Source organism: Poecile atricapillus, chromosome W (assembly GCF_030490865.1).
Source record: "Poecile atricapillus isolate bPoeAtr1 chromosome W, bPoeAtr1.hap1, whole genome shotgun sequence".
Lineage (NCBI taxonomy): Eukaryota > Metazoa > Chordata > Aves > Passeriformes > Paridae > Poecile > Poecile atricapillus.
Window position 1 is genome coordinate 20,113,290 of NC_081288.1, and position 18,769 is coordinate 20,132,058.

At 41.2% G+C, this 18,769-nt stretch overlaps 1 protein-coding gene across 1 annotated transcript in view; it reads left to right on the plus strand.

Moving 5' to 3' along the window:
- LOC131592362 (plakophilin-2-like) overlaps nucleotides 1–4,061 on the plus strand; it is a 38,676-nt gene extending 34,615 nt beyond the window's left edge. The window contains exons 11-13 of the mRNA XM_058863820.1: nucleotides 3–192; nucleotides 1,136–1,223; nucleotides 2,751–4,061. Coding sequence (XP_058719803.1) covers nucleotides 3–192; nucleotides 1,136–1,223; nucleotides 2,751–2,819 — 347 coding nt within the window. The 3' untranslated portion in view covers nucleotides 2,820–4,061. The remainder of the gene's footprint in view (nucleotides 1–2; nucleotides 193–1,135; nucleotides 1,224–2,750) is intronic.
- Nucleotides 4,062–18,769: the final 14,708 nt, after the last annotated feature.

Here is an 18,769-nt window from a genome sequence, read left to right on the forward strand (position 1 = left end):
AGCCAGAGAAGTTCTGCCTGATCTGGTGTCCATCCTGCCCGAGTGTGTGCCAGGGTGTGACATTGCCTGTGAAACCACAGCATCCATCTGCTACACCCTGTTCAACCTGACCCAGAGCAGCTCGCACAACGCGCGGCTGCTCCTCAGCGCCCACGGCCTGCCCAAGGTCATTGCCATCAGCATGAATGACAGGTGAGAGGCTCCACAGGGCTCACTCTTTCCCTAGGAAAAAAAAGAAATGCAGCCTCTGGCACTCGGGGAGAAAAAAAACCTCCTTCATCTCAAGGTACAGGACAGCCCAAATGAGTGATGTGGATAGAATTGCACTGATTGGGAAATAAAGATCTCTGTATCTCTCCCACCCATAGCTAAATTCACCAGGTTCCAGCATTTTAACCAACTCCTCAGAAGATAACTGAACAACATTATCTGTATTCTGACATATTTGTAGTGACTGATCATCAGATTTCATCTGTACCCAAAATGTGTTTCCTGTTCATCGTGACACAGCCCTAATAAGCTTTAGCAAAAAAGTGCAGGGATACATTTTATAGAACTGACAGATCTGTACTTAAAAATAATATATTGGCAGTTTAGAGAACGGATTAAAAATTTAATTGTTCTTTAATATGTAAGCACATGCAGTCAGTATTTACTCAGAAGGTAATTAATGCTTTATAAATATGAATAATTGTTCCCTTTGCCTTGCTCTTTCTTTGCAAAATGAAAGAGGAAATCAATTTCAGTGAAGGAGGCCTCGTGAGGCCCTGAATAGGTTAAATCCTGTCTAACTAACCAGAGATTTTACCTACTTAAAAGATTCTTTCAAATGCTTGTTGTGCTGAGGGTATTTTCCTCAGCTGAAAATGGACACTATGATAGCTGCTCTAAGATGTAGGCTACAGAGCACTTGATTTCTCCCTAAATTTGAAGAATGAGTGAAGCAGGGAGGCATGTTTCATTTGTTTCAGTAATAAGGAAACATGCTACAGTACCTAAAGGGCGCCAAACCAGCACTTAGGAGTAAAGGGAGATAAAACAATTGCTATGAGGTTTTCTGAAGTCTATACATGCACTATGATTATGATGTGGGAATTTAAACATGCTTTATCATTCTTTCTTTGCAAAATGGCAGCAATATGTTCAGCAAAGCCAGCAGGGCTGCTTCAGTCCTCCTCTACTCGCTGTGGTCACACACCGACCTCCACAGTGCTTACAAAAAGGTAAGCACAAAGGAAAATAATCTGTTCTTTCAGACCTAGAACCCTTTCATTTGTCCTCTGGGGCCTTTAGCACTCCTGTACATTTAAGAATCAACCTATGATAGGATTCAAGTGGTCTCTGAATTTGGTTTTCTTATTTAGTTGTACATAAGCCTGTGTAAGTAATGCGTGGCCTTAATTTTTGCCCGTGTTCATGTTCTCTCCTTCTGTGGTTTTATATCTGCTGGCAAAGCTTATGAAAAGTGTTGCTGCTGCCTGCCAGAAGTGTCAGGTGGTAAGAAGTGATGCAGAGTAGGTGACCATCCACGCTGGCTGAACCAGCCTGGCACAGAGGAGCTACAGTGCCAGCAAAAACAAAGGCAGGGCGAGGCAGCTTCCTGCTTTGAAACCAGAGCAGTTTTGTTCTCCTTGTTTGCATGGCCTGGTAGCCCAGGTGTCACATATAAAAAACACAAAACCTAGGGCCTGGGGGAGGTGTTGGCAAACATTTGCTGCCATAGTCAGATCAAACAAAAAATGACCAGCATGAGTCTGCCACAAGCCCCTTTGGTTTTTTTGAAGCTCTGTTCCTGCTTTTTCAGCACACAGCTGAGTTAATTTCCACCCACCTACCTTCACCCTGCATTTCAAACTGTTTTCAATCCTTGTGTGCTTGCTGTTCAGAATTTGTCACTTCAAATTCCCTATAACCTAAAACTGTTCCAAGTTCTCAAGCAAGCTGCTAGCATTTATTATTCAGCTGCTTCTATTTGTAGATTTTTTTGGTTGAAATTTGCTCCAAAATAGTTTCTTAGCATAAACTTTTAAGAGTGTTGCATCACAATCAGCAGGTACTGCCCCACAAACCAGAAATCTGTGTTCAAGAATAAGGCTATTGTGTCATATAAATTTTTAACTGGCTTTTGTTGTCTCTGGTTTTTTACAACTGCATTCCTGACTTTACCATACAGCAATATCCCTGATGGCATGAATTTTATTAATTTACTGGTAGTTTAGCAAAGCCTGTAAGACACCTTTGTCAGACTTGATTTTCAAAAATGCTGATTATTTGCTCTTCCTATGCAAATCAGGTCCCCTAGAGACACCAGGTATAGCACTGAAAACTTCAGAGCCATCTAATGCCTGGACATTTTTGAAACTTTAGTCTAATGAAAATCACAGAAATCACTGGATCAAACAGAATTGATAAAATCCTGAGTCATTTTGGCATTGCCTTGTGTTCTTTGTTCTGACAGGGTTAATCTCAGCTAGGTTAATCTCAGCTGTTAGTCACCCAAAAGTCAGGAGTCTGTAGGGCTGAGGAGCGGGCTCCTGGTGCAGTGGGCGGAGAGAGTTCAGCAGTTCCAGTTATCTTCTCATCTCTCTGGGACTAAACAAGCACTGCCTGTTCTGGCTCTGTGACTGCACAGGACTCTGCCTAGACCCCTACCATGGCTCCTTACTCAGCTTTTAGGCAGCTGGACCCAGCCTTCCCCTGCAGAACCAGCACTGAAGATAATGAATTGTTCTGTTTCTTCCATTCCAAAGGCTGACTTTAAGAAGGCGGATTTCATCAACAGCCGGACCACAAAAGCCTATAACTCCTTAAAGGATTGAATCAGAGCACAACAGAGATCATCAAGCACCTAATGTAACCATCCTCACAGGGCTGGTGTTGCCATCACGAACCACAGAGGATCTCAGAAAAAAAGGGGCTGATTTTCTATAAAGACTTTAGTGGTCACAGTAGCTTTTTTGAGTTTTTAATCCAGATCACCTTGTTGTCACTGTATATATCGATCCAAGAATAACCAAAGATGGATTCTCCAGGATGTCTGAGGTGAAGTTTCATCCAGGTTTACCACTAGTCAGACCTCCAGATGACTGCCTTTGTTCTATGCAGAGGAGTTTGAAATGCTACTTGGCAGCAAATTCTTTCCAGACTGTTTTATACCAGAAGTTTTCTACAGTGGATAAGCATTGAGTGCACTGCTCAGGATGTAGTCATTTTTCACTCTTTCGTTTCTTCACACAGCTAAATAAGAATCTCCAGACTCTATGAGTATGCGCAAGAAGTTGTTTCACTACCTTCATTATAAAAGCACCAATGAAGTTAAAATTACTATTTTTGTATTGCTTGTTTTCATGGGCTCACTGGTTCTTAACCCTCTTTCCTTTGACATTTCATCAGCAACAGCAGCAAAACTGATTTTACATAGATCTTATCATCCCTTGCTGCTCTCATCCTCCCTCACATGGCTGTTGCATTTTACAGCTGTGTCCAGAAAAGATTTTAACTGGAACCACTAGGTTTAAGGCACTATGTTTCACACACTTTGGGCTGAAATTAAGCTCATCATTCTTTTCTAGTTGGTGGAGAAATTATTTGTGGGTGGTACAGTGATTATTTTAAGAAAATTGCAATTTCAAAACAATTCTGTTGATAATCTGTATATAATAAAGGGAGTGGAGCCTTGCCTTTATGTTTGAAGTAATAGACACACACAAGATGGTGGGCTCTGTCCTGATTAAGGAATTCATCTGATCCTGCTTCATATTCTCTCCCTTGAAATGATCATCCTCTCTACAGCAATTACATGCAATGTGATAGCTTTAGGACTATGCCTGCACCTGTGGGAATAGGTAACAGGAGGGAAAGAAATTCCTGAGGACCTGAAGGCTCAGGTTTTCATGGCATGATGCTCAAGATGGTAAAAAGCGGTGAAAAAAACCCATCCACTGCATTTAGTAAGTCAGATTTTTCTCAAAAAAAAAAAAAAATCAAATTTGCCATTAAACCAGTAGGAAATTCTTATATAAATATTGGGTTATCAGCAGACATGATCTGGAATTATTCTTCTGAAATCAGGGGATGTGAGCTACCTTGATGGCAATGGATATTCTGACATGTGTCAGCACAAGCCCTGCTGCCCATCCTGTACCCTCACTGCTGAACAGCTCTTCTTGTGCAGAAGGAGCTGCAAAATCCTTGGAGTAGGGACCTCACAGGGGAGGTCACCAGGCCTCTTCATTTCAACACTCCTGGCTAAAGGTCTGGCTCCTACCAGAAATTTAGAACCAGCAGGTTGTACCACTGCACTGTGTCCAAACATATTTCTGGATATCTGGGAGCTAAATTCTGCTGGTGGATGTGCACAGTTCTCTGAGGAGTCCCAGAAAGTCCCACCCCTGCACACAGAACAGAATGTGCCCCGGGGAGGGGAGCAAACACCACTGCTTTCCCCTCACTGGTGGTTTTCAGAGGAGCTCTTAGTCCTCCACATTTGCTTTGAATAACTCAAATCAAATGCACTCCAGTAGGAGGTTTTAAAAATACGATTATTTTTTGTAAGATGTCATATTCAAAATACTGCAGGTCCAAAAACAACATGGGGAAGGGGAACTTACAGCACCACATGTTGAGGGAATTGTTTTTATAACTTTTTCAAATATGATAGAAAACAGACAATTAAAATCCAACTTCTAACTTATTAACCCAAGTGACTCTGCTTGTGCCATGAAAGAATGAATACCAGGAAACCTGGAAAGGTCGTTTTTTTACTGCCCAATAGGAGTAGTAGGCAAAATCAATGTAGAAAGAGGAAACCTGAATACAGAGTAGCATAGGAATGAAGAATTGCAGTCTTAAAAGATGAAGAAGGGAGCTTTTAGAAATTCTCATGCATTTAGTTTTATTAAACTCACATGCTACTTAAGAAACAAAACAAACTGTGCTGGGTACTTCAAATACATGTGTACCTCTCAGTAAGATGCCCTTAAAGAGGAAATGCAGAGTTTTTGGGTTGTTTCCATTGATGCAGTGATTTTAGAGGTCTTTTTCAACCGAAATGAATCTATGATAATGCTCCTTTAAGACCTAAGCTGTGTTCAAAAGTCACAAAATACCTCAGACCTGGCAGCAACACCAAAAACATGAGACACGCCTTATTACAACTGATCTCCTACTTGTATGCAATCAAAAACATTTCAGCCAGACTCCAAAGAAAACAAAGCAGAGAAATAATAAAGTGCTCTCTCTAATGCAAAAAAATCTGTCTTTGGTCTTTTTGTTATTAGTGAACCTACTTGTCTGTGATGCAGCAAATGTATTTTTAAGCCTTAGCCCTTCCTTCAAAAGGGCAGACTCATTTTTAAATTAAATCTAGGTATGGAGACTTAGACTTTTCTACAACAGGACAGTGTTACTGAAGGCAAGCTGTGTAATGCTCCTGTTGGCATCAGAGCCCTCCTGCAAATACTTTATTTGTCCAGTTTTGCTGACCCATCAAACCTCCCAGAATCTGCTGGTTTCACCTCTCTTTAATTGGTATTTGCTAGTAAACTTCACCATGGGCCACTGGAGATATCAAAAATAATTAGAATCATCCTCCCCATAGTCTTGGACTTGGGAAATAGAACATTCCCCCTTGCTCTACTCCTGAGAGGAGTTTGGAAACTTTGAATTTAAACATGCTGAGCAGTGCCCAAAGAGTTTTTGGCTGAACAAGGAACTCATCCCAGGTCCTCTTGTCTTGTGTCTTAACCACAACCCAGTACAACTATCTTCCATTGAACTGTTTTAGTAGAAACTCTTAAATAATACAGATAATTTTGTAGTAGATTATAGACACTGCCAGAGAATTAGTCATTCCTTTCCTCATTTCATCCTCCTACCTTATTTTCTACTATCACTGCTCCTAAGCATTAGTTATTTTTCTTCTCCCTCCTTTCCTAAATAGAATTAAACAATGTAAAATATTGCATTATATTATGTATGGACACAGGGTTTGGGTTATTTGTCTTTTTTGTGGGGTTTTTCATTTGAGAAAGAACGTGCTGTCGATTAAGAGAGGTTGAACCTCCCCTTCTGGGCCCATAAAAGAACTTCAGGTGAAATGAGCTGGCACCATCATCTTAGCCCCACACAAGAGCCCAGCCCTCCCCTGGCTCCCATTTAGCCTGGTAGTCCATGCTCCAAAGGAAAGCTCCATGGAAGCTGGGGGCAGTCAGGCTGCCTGTTTGGTTTTTTATTTGTTACCATGCTTAGTCCGTAGGCTCCAGCCTGACAGAAACATCGACATTTTCTTTTCTTTAGTTTTTGGGGCCAAAAAGCCCAACGGTGTCGCTTCACAGCCCCCTTGGGGGATGCTTCCTGAGCTAGCCTGATGAGCAGTCACACGGTGAATCATGCACAGACTATGCAGTGTGTTGAGAACTGCTGCTTCCCAAGCTATTCCAACTCCAGCTGCTGCTCTTCCATTCCTTTACTTAAACTGCTGCTGATTAAAACCTCAGTTTACATTCCTGACTCACCAGACCCATCCCATGGGGAAGATAACATGACCTTAAGGCATCATCTGATAGGAGACAAAGATCTGGAAACAGAAGTCAGACTGGAGGAAATGCATATTTGAGCTCAATAGCACACCAAGGACAAGCCCTGAAACATCAGATGTGAGTTACGCCTGGCATATTGGTTTAGATGTTGCACAGCCCATTGGAAACCCAGCAGGGAGATTTGCTCAAATACACCAAAGACAAAAAGGGCTTTAGTGCAGACATTGTACACAGATCAGAGGTTTGCCTTTCTCTGCAGGCTTGCTTTGGGTATATTAATAGGTTTGCATATGAAGGGGAACTTAATTTTGTCTTATTTCACATGTTCAGAGCTAAAAACATCCTAAAATACGTGTTAGAAGCACTCTAAGCTTAGGATCAGAAATTAGAATTTCCCTGCATCCTTCCTTCAGCTCTATCTTCCAGTGCCGTACCCAGTGTGACCATAAATAATTCAAGTTTAGGAATTGAACATTTCTTCAACAATTTTACAATTATTTAACCTAAGCTTCCGTTCTCTTATTTGTATCTTGTTATTCTTAGCCCTCTCTCAGAACAGCCTAAATATGCACAGATACAGAAAATAAGAAGCAGGCCTCAGCAGCTACAATTTAGAGCCAGTATTGCAAATACCCCCATGGTATCAGGGGTTTCTGAATAAGCCTGTGGTCACAGAGCAGCACAGAGAAACAGGGACACACTGCAAACCCACACTGCTCATCATCAGGCTTTTTTTTCCAGTGCTGACCACATATTCCCTCCAAATCTGCACAAGGCCCTCTCTTACCTATGCCCGTGTTTTGCCTGCTCTAATCTGTAATCAGCTATAGGACTATGAGTCAAAACTATCACCACTCCCACCTTGAAAGGAGCTGGGTCCCCAAAATCCCCACCCTGCTCTTCTTTCTGGGGTTCAGGACACCACTACTACCTCGACTGTTCTTAAACATCTGGGCCCTCCTGCAGCTTCAGTGGAAGACTCAAGGTCTTCCTCAGTTGTAGAGAAATTTAAAGGCATTTTTTGACCCTCAAAAACATGTCCTTACTGTGTTTTCACCAGAAAGGGAAATAGCCATGTCTGAGCCACACAAAAATAATAGTGATAGGCTAAGGAGGGTAAAATCTTTTAGAAAGTTCAGAAACTTTCTGAAACCCATGAAGGTCAAAAGAAAATGGGTTCCAGCCAGAATAGCTCTGTTTGGCTTGGAATAACAACAAAATAAATCAGTAATGTTGTAGTCTCAGTGTTGAACTCTGCCTGGAAAGCACACTGTGCCTTAGGATGCATGCTCGAGTTTAAACTCAAAACTCTGGATATTTGGCTTAGCCCCATTACAAACTGTGTATGAGTTTAAACCCTGCAGAATTCTTAAAGACTGGGGAACCTCAGGAACCTTTGTATTGCAGTTACAGCACAGCAGCACACAGGATGCTGCAGTGAGAGCAGTGGAGGTATTAGGTCTTTCTGAAAATTAAAACAGGGATTCTTAAGGAGTTTTTTCTTTCCTGATGCTGGGAAAAAGAAGTTCTCTAAACATATGATACACATAGCCTTGAAATACTATTTTTATAATAGGATAATACTTGTTATTTTAAAAGCATAGGGACAAAAGGTAAGACTTTTTAACATAAGCAGAGGCTGGGATGAGAAACTCAGGTCTGATGATACATGGTGATAAAAAGGAGAACCTGCAAATCAATATTTGCACCAGCATTGTGGGGAGTTTTTGTGTTTTGTTTTTGTTTTGTTTTGTTTTGGTGGGACTACTACTCAACCTGAAATTACTTAAAACCTGAAAGTCAAAAACTGGTGCCTTGGATAGCAGTAATATTCTTGCAAAAATGTTATTGCAGAAGATTTGGCATGGTTTAAATGACACAAAGAGATGGAGGGAAGATTGTCTTCTGGTGTGAAAGACTGGAGCAGAGGCCTTTGAAAGAATTCCCCCTGAATACACAGCATGAATTACCCATCCTCCAAAGACAGGTTTTCTGATGACATCAGTTATTTTCTGCTGTTTTAAAGAGAGCTGGACACATTCACCATTACCTCAGGGTTGTAATTAACTCATTGTGAGGGTTATTATGGATAATAAATAGGCCACAATGGATTCTACAGTCTATGATGTGCTCACCTATAAAAGAAGAGCTGTTTGGTGCATCTGAAAGGACTTGTGTTTTACAAAGCAACCTCATGTTCTTCACATCCACTGTAGTGGCCACAGGTACAGATCTGTTGAATAGGCACAGAGAGAGAAAAAAGCCATTAAAGGCAGCAAGCAGCAGTGAGCTGACTCCCAGCAGGAGAGAAAACCAAGGTAATAACCAAGGTCAGTGGTCCCTGACCTCTCACATGTTCATACCAACCACCTGTGGTAGGTGCACATTTTGCTCTGTCACTGTTTCCACTCCAGCAGCCAGACAGTGGTACCTTGCCTAGAATTTCTTTTTCTCAGTAGACACAAAGCAAAAATAAAACTCAAAACCAGTGTAACATCTCAAGCCTGAAAAATATTTTACCACAATTCTAGTAAACCATGAAATTCTTTTTAAATGTGCATGGCCCTGTGGCTTGGGCAAGAAGACACCCTCCTGAGTGCTGGCAGCATCACCAAAAGGACAGCAAATAACCCATAATTTACACTGGCTTATGCTGTTGTCCTTTAAGCAGAGGTACCTTTTTGGAAAGGGACAGTTTAGTTTTTGCATGCATGCCATTCAACAATTGCTTTTTCATGGTAAAAAAGAAGAAGAGAAGAGTTTTTGTGAAGATCTTGCCAACATTCTTTATCTTTCTGGGCTGTAACAATAACTCTTGTCCTAAACTAAGAAAAATATAATTCTTCCCCAGCTTTTTCCAAGATAAATCAATTACTGGTTTTTTTGGGATGTCCTGTGTACAACAGGCATGCTGAAATGTGCATGCATGCTATGAAGTACAAACTGGTTTTGCTCTGGTTTAGGAGACAATCTCTGAAGGTGACAAAGTTGAGACCAGAAATAATCCAGCAGTCCCATATCTGCTCCCACATCAAAGTCAATTCCATGTCTTGCAAATTTAGCAGTGAAGTCTGGGTAACACATTGCTTACTCCACAAAACCCAAAACCTCAGACATAGGAAATTCACCACAGGGTTGAGGGAAAGAAAGGTCTCAAAACAAAGGATGTTCCAAGTGTGGCTTGAGGATTTTCTTGCCAAAACAGAGTGAGATACATCTGTTAGGTTCCTTCTTCATTTCAACAGTAGCTGTGTTGATAGTGGTATCTCCCAGGGCTACAAGGGATACATCAGGAGATCCAACCTTGCTCACCGAGCTTCATTCACATGGAAGGTAGTTCTGAAGGGACAAGAGAGCCATGGCTAAAGTCTTGTGCTTATTTATTATTCATTAATCCCTAAAGAGCTTTGATGGGAAGCATCTTCAGTGATATTACTCCAGTTGTTGAAGTCCTCTAATTGCCCAAACATACTTCTGAGAAACTGTACCCCAATGGTTGGTGGAAACAGCCCAGCTCCAGCATTTCTGGGTAAACTGGTATTTGACAGCCCTGCATGCTCATGTTTCCTCCTGACAACAGGTCACTCACCTGCCACTGGCTTTCACCCATGGCTGAAGTTAGCAGACTATTCCCATACTGCCTCATTTGCCATCTGCTCCTTCCTGCTATGATTTTTTCAAACCTGTGTATCTCTGACCCTTGTAATTTGCAGATAAGGAGGCAGATAAGCTTTCTCACACCTGTGCTGTGCAGTTCTTTGCATTTGTCTGGTTACTGCATGCACTACAGAGATAAAGTCTGTTTGGAGTATTTTTTTTAAAGTCTGCTGATATGAGACACCTGTCCCCATAAACAGCTCTTTACTCTAAGGGCTTTTGATGGTGAGGAGGATGATTTGGTGATGAGGAAGATGGATATTTTCTGTGAAAGCTGAGCTTGTAGTTTGGTATAAACAATGATGTGGTAAAACTTCGAGTTGTAAAAGAAAAATATTAAATTGCCTTGCATTTTCAAATTCTGTTAAAGGATTTCCAGGACTGAACCTATAACTTTTATTCTCCCCCAGAAATAAAGTAGCATAGCATTTAGACTGTTTAAAAATTCTTCATGCTCATTGGACTGTACTTTTTAAGTGCTTAGCAGGGATGTAATTCAGCCTACAAATACTTGCAACTAAGCCTCAGAGATCACAGAACCAAACTTGTTCCAGTAGTGAAAGGTGGTAAAGCAAGGGGCAACAGGGCAACAGCACCATGCTGAGGTGTGGGAGATTCAGGTTGGGCATCAGGAAAAAGCTTCTTACCAGCACAGTGATGCCATGCTAGAAACAGCTATCCAGAGAGGTCAGAGATGCTCCATTCCTACCACTTTGGAAGACTTGGCAAGAAAAAAGCAGCCTGGCAACTCAATATTTCCTATTCTATGCACAGTGCAAGTGCTTACAGCTCCAGTTGCTCCCCTTTTGTACAATTTCTTCAGGATTTTAAAACTTCTTGTCATAAAGTGAAACCAGATCAGGTTTATGGGGATAGAAAAAAAAAAAAAATTTTGAGATAACTTTAACTGGGGACTGGTAAATATTTTCCCCTTGAAGGAAAATATTTACTCATCCCCTGGTTGGAAATTCAAGCTCCAAGTGGCCCTGCCTAGCTACGTGAAGCAGAGAGTACAGCATTAGTTCCAACTAACATTAGCATTAACTGGGTGATGACACCAATGACACCAGAACAAAAGGTTTTCTTGATCCCTTTCTCATTCCTCAACACAAAGCTGAGTTTCACAGCAAAGCAGATAGACTTTTCACAAGTTTTGAATGCTTCTGTGTTGTTGCTGTTGTTCTAGTCAAGCCAACAGTTCTGCCTCCAAAAAACATTTCATATAACCCATACCTAAAAGGAAAACTCACATATTTGAGAGAAAAAGCAGTTGATTACAGACTTTCTCGAAGTGGGTCTTAAAATCACCATTCTAAAAGAGCTCCCCCATATCTGTTTTCAGAATCTACTGTACTTTTGCTTGAGCTTTGATTTTCAATAATGGTGACAGCTTCCTTCACCATACTTTTTATCCTTTTCTGCTCTCCTTTCAGTAGAGCTCTCACATTACAGCTGTAATAGTCAGCATCAGCCAGACCAGGCCAGCTCTGGAAATTCCTTTACCCTGACCAGGAGATCATATGTGAGCCCCACATCAAGCAGCAGTCACACCCCTCCTTAAGAGAGAACTTAAAGGATGTTTGGTCTTGCCCAGCTGATGAGTGAGAAACCCAGTCAGCTGTGAAAAAGGTCTCAGACACAAGGAGGAAACTTGACCTTGTTTTTAGCTGTTTCCACTAGCTATAATACAGATAGATTCAAATCTTGGTCTGCCAGTGCAAATATTTGCATAATGTGGAACTCATTTTTCTCATTAAAGTTACCATGTTAGTTTTAATGAGCATTTTAAGTAGTAAATATTAGAAGTTATCATTAAAGTCTCCAATTACAGATTCATTTTGGTATATGGGTCTCTTTTTTTTTTTCTTTTCTTAAAGAGAGACTAAAATTAGGACTTTTCTTAAAGAGAGACTAAAATAGGTAAAGGGAAGAAGAATAAAAATGTTCTGCTTGAAATTTTGGCATTTCATTTGTACTGAATATGATAACTTAGAAATTGGTTTTATTCTGCTGACTTATTTGTTTTCAACAGCCTGAGTTAAGAGGTCCTAGTTCACCTGGGAACCTAGATAAAAACAAGCAATGTGTTAAAGTGCTCAGGGAGACTGACAGCATGTTTTTAAGGTATTTTTTAATATAAACATGTTTTAAAGGTGTTTAGAGCATATTTTTAAATCTTTTTCCTACTTAAGTAAGGAGAATGGAGAAAGACCTCGGACACACCAGTGGATAGAAGTTAATGGATGGGTAAAGTTTGTACTGTATCTGTCATTTAGTAAATGCTGAACAAAGAGAAAGGAAAAGACATCCTAACTTAGGAGGGAAGAGCCCAAAATTCCATGAAAGAACTTCATACTGAAATAATTTACTTGTTATGCCTCCAAGGCAGAGTGCTGCAGCAATCTGCTATTCTAACAGCAGCAATAAAGTTGGAGATGGTTTGTTCACAAGATAAATCCCATGCTTCCTCCTTAGCTGATGTAAAATTTGAGGAGTATCTGCTAAAAGCCCCAGGTCTCAGCAACTATGCTGTATTGACCAGCCTCAGTAGAAGTTCTTGAAAATACATAAACTAATCAGCAGTAATTACTAATAGAGGAGTTAGTCCTGTCCTTACAGACCTGAGATGCAAGCTGCCCTGAGAGCCCAGGCACTGAGTTCAGATACAAGGCACTCAGTAAGCTGGAGTAAGTGGTTTAGGAACAGCAAAACCTCATCATAAGAGAAAACTTTAGCCTGGATTCTTCCTTTCAGGATGTTTGAAGCCTTAAGAAGCCTAGTTACCATCATGAGTTGCATATAAAAATTGTTTTTTTCATTCCTAAAGCATGCAAGCACTCAAAGAAAAAAACATATAATGCCACTTATCCACAGAACTCCCCTTTAATATTGCACATCTAAGCCTCTGCTTACAGAGTACAAAAGTAAGAGGAAATAGCCTGAACAGTGTGTCTAAACTTCATTCTCTGTATAAATGCTATGGTTCAGAATGTACTGCAGGAAAAGAACAAGTTTTACCTGTTCTTGAGGAGTTTACTGGATTCCTACACTCAAAGGTATTCTGTTTATTGTTGCTCACCTGTCAGATCAATGAAAGCCTCTGGGCATCAGTGAAATCTTCTATGAACGGGGTGTCCTTCAAAACAAGCAGTTTTCTCTGGCATCAGCCACAAGAGCTGAGTTAACCTCACCTTTTCCATCTCAAACACATAGGGACATAGCTCCATTCCTTCAAATACACACCTCAGATCCTTTTCCAGGGACAATCCAAGCCACTTCCTCAGCAAAGCATTGTTGTGGTAGTTTGTTGTTTGTTGTTGTTGCTGATGTTGGTTTTTAATGCTTTGAAAAATCTTATTGAAAGGACCATTTTTGCACCAAGGCGAAATTTCTGTGTTTTCCAGGAGCCCACAAGTATGTGAAATGATGATGTGCTGCTATTCAAAGGTGGCAACCAGCAGATACACCAAGCACTAGTCTGGCTTGTTTCTTAGAAACATTGAGCATATATATATATTTATATACAGTGACATGAATTGAAAGTACCTGTTTCAGATAAAGTGTTTTATTTTGTTGTTTCCTGATAAATTGCTTTTGATAGCTGTTGAACAAACTTGATATCAAAAAGCATGAATGCTCTGAGCAGAACTAGCAGCATTCACAAGCATTCAGATTTCAATATGCATAGCAGGTTCAGGAGTTGGTTGGTGTTACTTCACCTTCAAGATTAAATAGCTATCAACTTAGCAATTTTTTTTTTCTTTTTTTGAGATTTATTGTTTCTGACACACAAATGTAGATTAAATATATTCAGCAACTCCCACACATATTTATTTTAGGAGCTTCCTCATGCAAATATGATACCTCAAGGGCATTCTTTTACCAAGAGAGCCTTCATATTATCTAGGTTGTTTCTGGAAAGGAGTGGAATCTATTCAAGCACATCAAATTCCAATGTCTTTCTCAATACACCTGTGTGTTTGAGGGTATCTATACCACTTTGTGTTCAAGGGTTATAATAAGAATATCCTTGAGAATGAGGTGGGGGGAAAAAAAGCTAAGTATTGAAAGTTAAGAAGTAAAATTACATTTTATAGTCTGTCCTCTCATGTTTCCAGCAGATGCTCTGCATTGTAACAGAGAGAAAGTGTCTGATCTTGAAACTAAATTACTATTTCAATGACAGCCTGATATCTATGTCCAGAAGAAGTCACATTACTTAAAAAGTAGCTCAGCCTGCTTTCGCAGCAGCAATTTTTGACCCAGCCTTAGTGCTCACAAAGACTTCATCTGGCTGAAAAGCTCAGATGCCCTCAGATGCCAGCTGCACGTTGGCAACAGAGCCTGTAGCTCTAAAAATTAGTGCACTTTTTTTATTTTCTTCTCAAAAGTATTAAAAACCACACAGGATAATTACAACAGTTCTGCAACCCCGGCAGAACGCTGAACCTGCCTGAGCCATTCTCTCACTTGAAAGTGACACATCAATTAAAAAGTTTCATTTGGCTGGGGGCTTTAATTTACTACATTTCAACATTCTGCTGAATCTGTAGCTTTGTTTCCTTCTGCACAGGCCCATCCCATGCCAAGAGAGGGCCAGATGCAGAGATAATGCTGAGCAGAATATACTTGGCAACTCGCCCCCACAATCCTGGAAGGAGGCATTCAGGTGCCAAGCTTAGACAGAAGCTTCTGCTGCATTTTGACCGTTGCCTTTAAAGCACATCTGCAGTGCATTTAGGACCACAAAGTGAGGGCCCATGCCAAAAGCTAACTGTAGAAAAGTGAGAAAGCAGCATATTTACAATATTAATTTTAAATGCACTCTGCATGGGCAAGAGCAGCAATGATTGATCTATCAGCTGTCTCTGCAAATTCACCCTGCACCTAAAAGAATAAAAATGTAGAAAAGCAACTGTTTCTCTCTCATATTGCAAAGGAGAATTAGAAGGGCAAATAGCTCCGGTAAACTAGAACAGCTGGTTTTTCTAGCCCAGTTTAGGCAAAGAACCCCTTGTTAGAAACAATCCCTTCATATTTCAGAGTAGCCTTCTCATAATGTTAATAATAAAAGCACAGTCTTCCAAAACATTTCTGCCAGAATCAGAAAAAAAATACAAGACCACATGGCCCAGGAAGGTCTGCCTGCCAGGGAGGACAGGATCCAACAGCTCTTTTTAAGAACTGTTTGAAGATCCTGACTGCAAACTGTCAGTTCATACTCAGAATTTATTAAGGCTTGTGCGAATGTGGTTCCTTTAATGACACTACTAAAACCATCTTCTGAGCATTCAAATAAACTACATTTCTAGCTTGGCCAGAATGGAAGAAGACAGCTTAATTAGAACAACCATATTTTCAGACAGCATAACATTTGGTATTTCAGCTCTATAGTTTTATAGCTTTGCAGAAATTACCTTGCAGAAGCTGAGATCTGCTCAGATTTCTCCTTAAAATGCTTCCTTTCACAGAGAATGCTCACCATGTTTATGCTAATAAAATTATTTCTCATTATTTCACCTGTGCTGTATATTTCATTTCATTTCTATACTACAAAGACCAAGAGAAAAAATTATTCCATCAAGGCCTGTGGCATGTCCAGCTAAGAAACCTTCAAGAGAAGTTTGAACTGTGCTAATTTCAGTGGCTGAACTGCTTTCTTGTTAATCTTGTACAGCATCAGAATCTGCCAAGTCAAAAGCATGAGACCATCTCCAACTTCTCCCATAGGCTCAGTGCTCTATGAGGATAAAAAATCCTACATGCATAATCTCACTGGAATAAATGAGATGGATGAAACAAGACAGATTGCATGGTAACTACATTAATCACTTAAATAATAAAATATATATATTGCAGTTGTTAGAGTTTGGTAGAACACATTCTAGAATGTGTAAACTGCCATAATTTTTGGAGATAACCAGAGCACAGAACTTCTCATTAGAGAGGGTAAAAAGCAGGTCAGTAATTTAGACATCAGTCAAACCAACTTCACCTCTGGGATTATATATTAATCTCCATTCCGACAATAAATAAGGATTGTCTGAAAGTGCCTCATTCATTGCCTGCTAAAGATTTACTAGGTGTAACCCAGATTTGAAAAATGCTTCTCCCTTGAGATTCAGCAATGGTACACAAGTAGATTTCCTGGTTTGCCCTCACCACTGCATCTTCTCACAAACTCAACAAAAGACTGGCATCAAGCAGAAAGATGGCCTGTGATTTAAGATGAGATTTAATTGACTTTAAACTCAACTGAAAGAGGAAAAACAAATGATGAAACCGAAGAGTGATAGCCTCAAGGTATTATGATCCACCAGCTAATTGCACTTAGAATGTCTTTGTAAAGAACATATTTCTGTTCTGATACCCTTAATGAACAGTTCTCAACTAGTTGCCAATGGCCAGTACTTGCGATGCTTCCTTGGTGAGGTTAATCAACACATGATCATTCAGCAGCTTTGTGGAGCACTTAGGAGCTCAACTCTTGCTAAAATATATTTACTGTGGAAAGGCAGGCAGCCATCACAGCTGCCTGTACAGTTAGGGACACAGAAATCTTGTTCAATCTGGATGTCATTGCTGGTGCAGAGTGTGTTTTTGTATTAATTTAAACCAACTTAAATAGCTGCTTTTCCTCCCTCATGACTATACTTTCCCTCTGCCTACCCTTGCATCAATTCTGGCATTTATTTGACCCTTCTTCTGTATTTTTCAGCTTTGCTGAGGCTCCTCTGGGCCTGCAGCTCTACCGCCAGGTTGCCTGGGTATCAGGCGTGTGTGGCATTCACCAGGGCAGGCACACACAGCCAGGGACAGGCTGAGGCTCTGCCTGCAGACACCCCTGCACATTTTGCCTTGGCTATGACTGACACACATGATCTGATGGGCACCTTACTCATCAGAGGAGAGAGACTATTGCTGCCATCCTCAGGAGAAATCAGGATCACAATGACAGTAACTGGATCTCTTAGGCATCCTCTTTCTTGCTATTACTGATTGATATCAAGTGCCCTTCGGTCAGGTTGCCAAGTCCCATCACAGGTCTCCAGGGAGTCAGATTGCTGGCCACACCTTCAGGTCAGGGCTTTCCAGGAATGACAGTGAGCCAGATCCCATGAAATCTGGTGTTAGCTGATCAGAGGAGAAGCATTCCAGGAAAAATCTCCAGAGTTTGCATGCATGCCCATCATGCCAGGGCATCATGCTCTGTGCATGCAGTGAGCCAGGAGAGTGGGTCTCAACCTTCTATGTTAGTCTGGGAAGGGCTTCTCCCTTCCTCTCTCCTTCAGAGGACAAGAGTCATCCTTTTCAAGTCTTCTCTTGCTCAAAGCCATTTGACTCAGGTCCCAGACCTGCACCTCTCCCTAGGGAGAAGAGAAAAACCAGAAGCTTTGTTGCTCACATTGATTCATGATCATGGATGATGTTAATTGCCCCCAGAGCAAATAATTTCAGGAAGCATTCCCTTGCCCACTGAGTCAGGAACACAACCACTAAACAAGACATAAAGATACACATCATAGCCCATTATTTCACTAATCTCAGAAGAGCTGCAGAGGCATGTCTTACATGTGACTCACAAACCCACATTGTTCGGATTCTACCTGGTAACTTAAAGCCTTGGTTCTGAAATGCTATCCAAGGATTCTCCTCTGGATTTGCTGAGGACTTGCATCCTGGAAAGTTGCAGCCTCAGACCTCCAAGGGGGTTCAGCGTCTCAGCCACAGGCAGACCACGGACTGATAGTCCCAAGTCATAGCAGTCAGCCCACAAGAGCCAACAGATTTAGGGAAGGTGCTGACACTGTAATGAGGCTTGACAGAGTGGAGGTGCCCAGGTAAAAAGCTGACCTTGTAAAGGAGGGACCTCATCAGCAACTAACAGGACTCACTGGGATAGTTTCAGAGGAGGAACATGGAACAAAGTATGGATCTTTAACAAAAGGAAGTGTGTCCGTGTCAGGCTGCTTTCCCCTCACTTCTACCCGCCAGTCAGGAGAAAAACTGGAATTCTGCTGCTTAAACTGCCACTAACTAGTTTTATACATATACATATATGTGTGTGTGTGTGTGTGTGTGTGTGTGTGTCTGTGTGTGTGTGTGTGTGTGTGTGTGTGTGTGTGTATGACATATATAACACCTCCCTGCTGCCTCCTCAGTCTTCCTGAACAAGCCTTAGAGGAAGGAAACAGATAAAGCCTCCAAGTGGGAGTGTGCCTCAGCTGTGGGGGTTTCAGCTGCTCCAGATGTGGGATGGGAATAGGGCTGCAGGTGTCCAAGTGCCACTCTCAGGAAGGTGATCTCCGTGCTCCAAGGCTCCTGAGTGCAGAGGAGGTAAAAGCCCAGGGTGGGGTCATGTTGACACATTTGGTCTGTGCCCTGTGTGCTCAGCCAGGAGCTGACAGAGTTTCACGCCCTGGGTCCTTTGTCTATGGCTGTGATTTAGCACTGCAAACCACAGCTGGCCAACTGAACTCCAGACTGGAAAGGCACACCCACCCTCAGTTTTGCTTTAAATGGATTACTCTGGTTTTTCACAGGTAATTTCCACTGAAAATCTCTCCGGTGCA